This window comes from Neoarius graeffei, chromosome 11, assembly GCF_027579695.1.
Source record: "Neoarius graeffei isolate fNeoGra1 chromosome 11, fNeoGra1.pri, whole genome shotgun sequence".
NCBI lineage: Eukaryota > Metazoa > Chordata > Actinopteri > Siluriformes > Ariidae > Neoarius > Neoarius graeffei.
The window spans coordinates 16,871,267-16,881,025 of NC_083579.1; the positions used below are offsets into that span (position 1 = coordinate 16,871,267).

Here is a 9,759-nt window from a genome sequence, read left to right on the forward strand (position 1 = left end):
TAAGTTAAACAGATGTTATATTAAACTTTGTCTTGTCAACATTTTGAAAATTGTGTTCATTGAGATATTGTTTAAAATGTTACTTTTCAAAGGGGGTGTACTCATTTATGCTGAGCACTGTAACCCTTTTTTTTTTTATTACAGCCTGAGCAAATGGTCCCTCCATTTTCACAGGGTCAAAAGTAATTGAGTAATTATACAGTGGTGCTTGAAAATTTTGTGAAGCCTTTAGAATTTATATTTCTGCATAAATATGACAGATTTTCACACAAGTCCTAAAAATAGATAAAGAGAACCCAGTTAAACAAATGAGAAATTATACTTAGTCATTTATTTATTGAGAAATAATCCAATATTACATATCTGTGTGGCAAAAGTATGTGAACCTTTGCTTTCATTATCTGGTGTGATCCCCTTATGCAGCAATAACTGCAAATAAATGATTCCGCTAACTGTTGAGCAGTCCTGCACACCAGCTTGGAGGAATTTTAGCCCATTTCTCTGTACAGAACAGCTTCAACTCTGGGATGTTGGTGGGTTTCCTCAATTGAACTGCTCACTTCAGGTCCTTCCACAACATTTCCTTTGGATTAAGGTCTGGATATTGATTTGGCCATTCCAAAACATTAAATTTATTATTCAACCATTCTTTGGTAGAACGACTTGTGTGCTTAGGGTCGTTGTCTTGCTGCATGACCCACCTTCTTTTGAGATTCAGTTCATGGACAGATGTCCTGATATTTTCCTTTAGAATTTGCTGGTATAATTCAGAATTCATCGTTCCATCAATGATGGCAAGCAGTCCTGGCCCAGATGCAGCAAAACAGGCCCAAACCATGACATTACCACCACCATGTTTCACAGATGGGATAAGGTTCTTATGCTGGAATGCAGTGTTTTCCTTTCTCCAAACATAACGCCTCTCATTTAAACCAGAAAGTTCTATTTTGGTCTCATCCATCCACAAAACATTTTTCCAGTAGCCTTCTGGCTTGTGATCTTTAGCAAACTGCAGAGGAGCAGCAATGTTCTTTTTGGAGAGCAGTGGCTTTCTCCTTGCAACCCTGCCATGCACACCATTGTTGTTCAATGTTCTCCTGATGGTGGAGAGAGGCCTTCAGTTGCTTAGAAGTTACCCTGTGATCCTTTGTGACCTTGCCGATTATTACATGTATCTTTGTTGGTCGATCACTCCTGGGGAGGGTAACAATGGTCTTGAATTTCCTCCATTTGTACACAATCTGTCTGACTGTGGATTGGTGGAGTCCAAATTCTTTAGAGATAGTTTGTAACTTTTTCCAGCCTAATGAGCATCAACAACGCTTTTTCTGAGGTCCTCAGAAATCTCCTTTGTTCGTGCCATAATGCAGTTCCACAAACGTGTTGTGAAGATCAGACTTTGATAGATCCCTGTTCTTTAAATAAAATAGGGTGCCCACTCACACCTGCTTGTCATCCCATTGATTGAAAACACCTGACTCTAATTTCACCTTCAAATTAACTGCTAATCCTCGAGGTTCACATACTTTTGCCACTCAGAGATATGTAATATTGGATCATTTTCCTCAATAAATAAATGACCAAGTATAATATTTTTTGCCTCATTTGTTTAACTGGGTTCTCTTTATCTACTTTTAGGACTTGTGTGAAAATCTGATGATGTTTTAGGTAAAATTATGCAGAAATCACAAACTTTCAAGCATCACTGTAAATATAAGCATTTTAATACTTGGATTAAAATCCTTTGGTGTCAGTTTTTGAAATTGAAATCTGGAACCTATGGACATCACTAAATGCTGAGTTCCCTTCCTTGAGGATGTTTTGCTAGGGAGCTGCCTTCAGCAAGTGAAAAGCAGCTCATTTGAGTTGACTGACTTGGCCATTTAAGAATGTTCTGTTTCTTTGCTGTTTGAGAACTGGACAGTGGTGGGTTTCCCATAAGCCTCTTAATGCTAAGAGCATCTTACAGTTTTTCTCAATTGGTTTGGCTCATTTCCTGAAACTGAGATGACATTCTCAAAATAACATGGACAAATCCCCAAACCCACTTGCAATTTCTCACAACAGATTGGCATTTCTCATTGCTTTCATCAAATTGCAAATCCTTTTTACATGTCTCAAGTGTCTAGTGCATCCTTGCAAATGGTTATGTACAAGTGGCCCACAGTTAACACAATCATCCCACATTTAGCACAACTTCCAAATGAATAGATGTTCGTAATCCATCCCAATTAGCTGTTTCTCAATGTAATGGTCGTTCCCTCCAAAACATGTCAGAACAATTTCATCGTATAAGTCATCATATGCAGAATAGTCTGCTCAATTGTCAAACTTAGTCAAGGACATAATACAATATAGTATATATATTTTTGGAAGATTTTGGAAGATTTTTGGAATAAATACATGGCAGTCAGGTGAATTCAGGTTTTGACTAACGATGGAGGAGTTTCCCACATCACAGATGACCAATCCAACAGTTTGTGGAGTTACCTGGCAGGTGTTGTGTATGACTGTGACTGCTGCCATACATGTATACTGTATATAGAGCTTGGCCTGGTGCCAGTACTATTTGCAGAGTGAACATGGAGGAACCTCAACAAGGACAACTTCCAGCTGGAGGAAGGGGAAGAGGAAGAGGAGGAGGGGTGCGGATGCGTGGTGGTGGAGTAGGGGGAAGAGGGCGAGGAGTGCGTAGGCATCACACTGTCCCCGATGAAATTCGAGCCACCATTATTGACCATGTAGTCAATCATGGCCTAACCATGGCAGAGGCAGGGCGCCGAGTGCAGCCTAACGTGCCACGCTCTACAGTCTCCTCCATCATACAACCCTTTCGCAGGGAAAACAGGTATGCACTCAGGCAGTGATGGAATTACAATTTTTTTCTAGGAAAGCTGTGTGTGTGTGTGTGTGTGTGCACGCCTGCACGTGTGCGCATGTGTGTAGGCCCATACTGCAAAATCGTATGATGCAGTGTTGCGTATATAAAGTGACAAAGAAAATACTACAGTAAATTGGACAAAATAAAGTAAATTACAGTTGCAGTTTAGAGTAGTATTGCAGTGCAAATTGTCATGTCTGTGTCTATCTGCAGAATTGGGCGACAGCCTCCTTTGGGCAGTAGAAGGAGATTGCTCACAGATCCCCAGGAACAAGCCATCTGCAACATGGTTATACAAAACAATGCCATCACACTCACACAGATCCGCAATGCAGTCCTTCAAGACGAATCCATCTTCCACAATATCAACTCCATTAGCATCTCAACCATAGACCGGGTACTGAAGAGAAATCATATGACCATGAAACAAATATACAGGGTACCATTCGACAGGAACACAGAGAGGGTGAAAAAACTGTGGTACCAGTATGTGCAGGTAAGTCAATTACTGTATTTGTTTTCCGCCATTGTAACCTATACACTATGCAGAGGTTCAAAGTTTGGGGGATTTTCCGTATCTTTACTGTGCCTTTGGAATCCAGTATCTGACCACAGAATTTTGCCTAACGACTGTAACAGAAAACTGTGATCAGTATTTCTCCATTTTGTGTCAAAGACCACCTGGAGTACCTCTGCATAGGCCAGCATAGGTTTGGAACCGCTGCAGGTTATATTGACTTTGTGAAGAACATATTACTGCTGTGTATGACCCATCTACATGATTTGGTTTTACCTATATTTCTCTTTTGTAGAGAATAATGGCATTGGAAGGGATTGAAACACCTCATCTCCTGGTGTTTGTAGATGAGGCTGGTTTCAATCTGGCCAAGAGCCGCAGGCGCGGACGTAACATCATTGGCCAGCGGGCCACAGTGGACGTCCCGGGTCAAAGAGGGGGAAATATTACAATGTGTGCGGCCATTTCTGACAATGGTGTGGCCACACGTATTGCAAGCCTGGGCCCGTACAACACTCAGAGGCTCCTCTTCTACCTGGACCGTCTGTATATGGATTTAGTCCCCGAAAATGAAAGGGGTCTCGAAGCACCCCACCTACCACAGTTTGTCATTGTGTGGGACAATGTGAGCTTTCACCGTGGCCCACTCATCAGAGCATGGTTCAACAGCCATCCAAGGATGCGTAATGTGTTTTTACCACCATATTCGCCGTTTCTCAATCCTATTGAAGAGTTTTTCTCTGCTTGGAGGTGGAGAGTTTATGAACGCCACATTGGGGATCCCCTCAATGCGATGGATGCTGCCTGTGAAGACATCACAGGCGATCAGTGTCGGGGTTGGCTAAGACATTCACGCCGCTTCTTCCCACGCTGCATCGCAAGGGAGAACATCCGGTGCGATGTAGATGAAAATCTGTGGCCAAACAGAGAGCAGCGGATGGATGGCCAGGAGGATGAGGATGGTGACCAGGAGAAGGTGGGGGAAGACAGCAACAGCGACTAGTCCAAGTGTTTCATTTCTGGAACTTTATTGCTTTTTTGGTTCATGTTTATATTTTGCCATACAGCCTTTCAGCGCGAGGACGCATGATATCACATGCAGAAGGTCAATGCATATTTTCCTTTTACCTATATTCTCTGTACGTAATGCAGTAATGCATGCAATTTGGTTTGTGTGAAAATTGTGTGAATAAACAATTTCCTTGGCGAAATGAGTGCACTGTGTGTGGTGTCAAACTTTGGAGGCTGCTCTCACTGTAAAACCCTATTTCTCCAGTTTTATATATAATAGTATTCCTTTAGCTAGACCTCTGACAAAATGTCTAAGCATTTTGACTTGCAGTGCTTACACAATGCCAAAGGGACAATGCATTTTGGGGGCATTGACTATTTATGTGAGAAGGATATTTAGTTTTGACACATGGGTAAACTGTTTTGGGAGAGATATGAGCATTTGCAGATGATCCATGTAGTTGTGCTGAGCCATCCAGGTCATTTAGACAGAAGCACTTAATGAACGAAAATGAGGCCAAGCAATTGAGAAGGATCTATGCCATTTTTATGGTACTGACTATTTATAAGGGAAAGGGATTTCATTTTGAAGCATGAATGAACAGTTTTGGGAGACATATGACATTTTGCTGGTTATCTGAAGGGTTGTGCAGAACTGTAACACTGTTTGGCAAAATTACCTTATAGTTATAGGAATGTCATCTCAGTTTCAGGAAATGAGCCAAACCAATCGAGAAAAACTGTAAAGCAGATACGCAGAACCTTTATTTTTAAATAAATTTCTGAGCGGATAGTATCGCCATCCTTGACTCTTATCTCATCTCATCTCATTATCTCTAGCCGCTTTATCCTTCTACAGGGTCGCAGGCAAGCTGGAGCCTATCCCAGCTGACTACGGGCGAAAGGCGGGGTACACCCTGGACAAGTCACCAGGTCATCACAGGGCTGACACAGACACAGACAACCATTCACACTCACATTCACACCTATGGTCAATTTAGAGTCACCAGTTAACCTAACCTGCATGTCTTTGGACTGTGGGGGAAACCGGAGCACCCAGAGGAAACCCACATGGACACGGGGAGAACATGCAAACTCCACACAGAAAGGCCCTCGCCGGCCCCAGGGCTCGAACCCAGGACCTTCTTGCTGTGAGGCGACAGCGCTAACCACTACACCACCGTGCCGCCCCTTGACTCTTATATGCTGCATAAATGGGAATAAAAATATATATATTTTTGAGAGTTAAAATCGACCGCAAAATTGGCATTCGAGCTGCCCCGCTGAGCCATCCAGCCCTGAGTGTGACACGTCACTATGGTAACCGGTTTTAAGGCTGAGGTCTTTTACAGCTATAGACCAAAGTCATATAAATAAAAATTTATGGTGAAAGTAAGAAATACCGTTACCGACTTGCTCAACTAAGACTGATTTGACTCCACTGATTGTGGGTTGACTCTCATTAAAACAGGATAGGTGTTATAACTTATGCAACATCCATGTACATGCATGCATTTTCACTGATAAAACATAAAAGGCTAATTAAATAATCAGATGAACTGAGACAATCACATTCTGAAGCAAATTAAATAATCTTATACCAGTAACTTAAATACACAATACAAGTTACATGTATTAATCTAAATGCAGGCAAACAATGTGTTTTGTTGTTTTTTTTCCAAATGAGAGCCGGAGCTTACCCGTCTGTGTTCTTGCTTCGGGCCGATCTTGTGGCCAATTGTTTTGAAACAATCTGACTTTCAGTTGTTCGTTCAGTTCTCCATTCATTCAGTTCTTCCACGTAAGGGCGAGATGGCAACAATATCTAGTTTAGAAATAAGACGGCTGGTCCACTCATTCTCTATGTTGTCCATACGGAGTATTCCGCCATTACTGCTCGGCTCAGGCAATTACTAAAACCCGGGACAGAATGGGACGTCACCGGTTTTAGCAACAACCGTGGGGAGGTCACTGCCGGAGCGATATGTCGCGTCTCATTCCATCCCGGGTTTTAGCAACAACCCTCGGCTCAGTCCGGGAGGACTGATGTAACTGAACTTTGCTTTTTAAAAAAATAAAAGAAATACTTTCCTTTTCTTGGAGTTTTCTTTTTCTTTAATTGTTGATATTGCACCCTCTTTCAATACGGCCTTATAGCCAACGCTCCTCAACAGATCAGAGGTCTCGTATGAGTCCTCCGTAAAATGTGCAGAGCAGAGGAGAGACCACTTCATAGGCGCCCAATGTGCCCGTGAACTTCTCGCAAAACGCATCCAAATCTTTGCAGTTTGAACATTCTTGGACCATGAATGCAACGTAAATCCACCTTCTGTTGTGTTGCTGGTGGGTGCAGCAACACATCTACGTGGCATGACGATAAATTAGCTCAAAATGGAGGGTCGGAATTGTAGTCAGCTCTGTGTTTTAGTATAGCGGAAATGGCGATGAGACCGATAGACTTCCTCCTGTGACGTCACGGATGTCAAGGATGTCTCAGACCGCTACCTATATAAATCACTTTAATCGTAAAAATTACTATATTAGATTTATTGTTCATGCTTAAAACTATTCCTGTGCCATTCTTGAGGTCTCAAGGCATTTATAAATGAAAGTGAGGCCATGGCTCTGCGTATATGCTTTAACTAGGACAGGGAGTGTTCATTGTGCTGCTCACTCTACCATTTAACAATGGTCTTTGTGCTACGATGCTTTTGGGAAATGTGGCACAGGTTTTCTAGCAAAATTTAATCTGGCCTTTCTGTTTTTGAGTGTTCCCAGTGGTTTATCTTGAAGTAAACCCTCTGTATTTACCTTCATGAAGGCATCTCTTGATTGACTTTGACAATGATCAGCTGACCACCTCGAGAGTGTTCTTGACTTGACTGGATTATGTGAAGTGGTTTTTCCTTCACCATGGAAAAATTCTGTGATCATTCACTTTAGTTGTTTTCTGTGGTCTTCCAGGCCTTTTGGTGTTGCTGAGCTTTTCAGTGCATTCCTTCTTTTAAAGAATGTACCAAATTGTTGGTTTTGGCTGCTTCTAAAGTTTCTGCGATCTCTCTGATGGGTCTGTTTTTGTTGTTTTCGGCTTAATTTTTTTGTGATTAACATTTTTTTATTAAAGAATGCATATAATTTTACACTTACAGTTTAACACAGTATACATCTCATGCCAAAAAAAAGAAAAACAAAACAAAACTCATAATAACCATGACAGATAACAGAGAGGAGTTACATACCGTACAACCCCGATTCCCAAAAAGTTGGGACAAAGTACAAATTGTAAATAAAAACGGAATGCAATAATTTACAAATCTCAAAAACTGATATTGTATTCACAATAGAACATAGACAACATATCAGATGTCAAAAGTGAGACATTTTGAAATTTCATGCCAAATATTGGCTCATTTGAAATTTCATGACAGCAACACATCTCAAAAAAGCTGGGACAGGGGCAATAAGAGGCTGGAAAAGTTAAAGGTACAAAAAAGGAACGGCTGGAGGATCAAATTGCAACTCATTAGGTCAATTGGCAATAGGTCATTAACATGACTGGGTATAAAAAGAGCATCTTGGAGTGGCAGCGGCTCTCAGAAGTAAAGATGGGAAGAGGATCACCAATCCCCCTAATTCTGCACCTACAAATAGTGGAGCAATATCAGAAAGGAGTTAGACAGTCTAAAATTGCAAAGAGTTTGAACATATCATCATCTACAGTGCATAATATCATCAAAAGATTCAGAGAATCTGGAAGAATCTCTGTGCGTAAGGGTCAAGGCCGGAAAACCATACTTGGTGCCCGTGATCTTCGGGCCCTTAGACGGCACTGCATCACATACAGGCATGCTTCTGTATTGGAAATCACAAAATGGGCTCAGGAATATTTCCAGAAAACATTATCTGTGAACACAATTCACCGTGCCATCCGCCGTTGCCAGCTAAAACTCTATAGTTCAAAGAAGAAGCCGTATCTAAACGTGATCCAGAAGCGCAGACGTCTTCTCTGGGCCAAGGCTCATTTAAAATGGACTGTGGCAAAGTGGAAAACTGTTCTGTGGTCAGACGAATCAAAATTTGAAGTTCTTTATGGAAATCAGGGACGCCGTGTCATTCGGACTAAAGAGGAGAAGGATGACCCAAGTTGTTATCAGTGCTCAGTTCAGAAGCCTGCATTTCTGATGGTATGGAGTTGCATTAGTGCGTGTGGCATGGGCAGCTTACACATCTGGAAAGACACCATCAATGCTGAAAGGTATATCCAGGTTCTCGAGCAACATATGCTCCCATCCAGATGACGTCTCTTTCAGGGAAGCCCTTGCATTTTCCAACATGACAATGCCAAACCACATACTGCATCAATTACAGCATCATGGCTACGTAGAAGAAGGGTCCGGGTACTGAACTGGCCAGCCTGCAGTCCAGATCCTTCACCCATAGAAAACATTTGGCACATCATAAAATGGAAGATATGACAAAAAAGACCTAAGACAGTTGAGCAACTAGAATCCTACATTAGACAAGAATGGGTTAACATTCCTATCCCTAAACTTGAGCAACTTGTCTCCTCAGTCCCCAGACGTTTACAGACTGTAGTAAAGAGAAAAGGGGATGTCTCACAGTGGTAAACATGGCCTTGTCCCAACTTTTTTGAGATGCGGCGTTGTCATGAAATTTAAAATCACCTAATTTTTCTCTTTAAATGATACATTTTCTCAGTTTAAACATTTGATATGTCATCTATGTTCTATTCTGAATAAAATATGGAATTTTGAAACTTCCACATCATTGCATTCCGTTTTTTTTTTTACAATTTGTACTTTGTCCCAACTTTTTTGGAATCGGGGTTGTAGTTAAAATAATGTAAACATGCAAAACATGACATTCCCAAAAAAAGGGGGGGGGTGTCAACTAATATCAGACGTCAGAATTAACCCAGGGTGTTGGCTCTTCTAGAGGTCTTGGATGGACAGAGTAATATCTAACCAAGCCTGAATAGTTTTAGGCTTGGCGTTGTTGAGGCATGCAGTTGTGCACTCAAGAGAGGTAATATATTGATAGGCAGTTAGCCAGTATTGTTTCAGAGGTAGATTAGGCTGGAACCAAAGCCTTAATATGTTTTTTTTTTTGCTGCTGTGAGCCTTGCTAGGAGCAGTCTGCGCTGAATGAGAGTGAGGGACAGATGTGACTCATCATTAAGAAGACAAAGACAGGGGTTGGGTTGTATGTCAATGTTAAGCAGTAATTAAATTATAGAAAAAATCTCAGTCCAGAAGCGTCTGATTGGGATGCACTCCCAGAACATATGCATTGTTGTACCTAGCGCCTGACCTGGGCAGTGAGTGCAATT

General features: G+C 41.6%; 1 protein-coding gene across 1 annotated transcript; it reads left to right on the plus strand.

Moving 5' to 3' along the window:
• The first annotated feature begins 1,613 nt into the window (after positions 1-1,613).
• LOC132894146 (uncharacterized) lies at positions 1,614-4,712 on the plus strand. Its single transcript, XM_060933529.1, has 3 exons — positions 1,614-2,848; positions 3,095-3,377; positions 3,694-4,712. The coding sequence occupies exons 1-3, from the start codon at positions 2,529-2,531 to the stop codon at positions 4,399-4,401; spliced, it is 1,311 nt and encodes a 436-aa protein (XP_060789512.1). The 5' UTR covers positions 1,614-2,528; the 3' UTR covers positions 4,402-4,712.
• Positions 4,713-9,759: the final 5,047 nt, after the last annotated feature.

Coding starts and splice junctions, on each gene's coding strand:
- LOC132894146 (XM_060933529.1), top strand. CDS start 2,529: ATGTATACTGTATATAGAGCTTGGCCTGGTGCCAGTACTATTTGCAGA. Junction 2,849..3,094: donor CCCTTTCGCAGGGAAAACAG/GTATGCACTCAG, acceptor GTCTATCTGCAG/AATTGGGCGACAGCCTCCTT. Junction 3,378..3,693: donor TGTGGTACCAGTATGTGCAG/GTAAGTCAATTA, acceptor TCTCTTTTGTAG/AGAATAATGGCATTGGAAGG.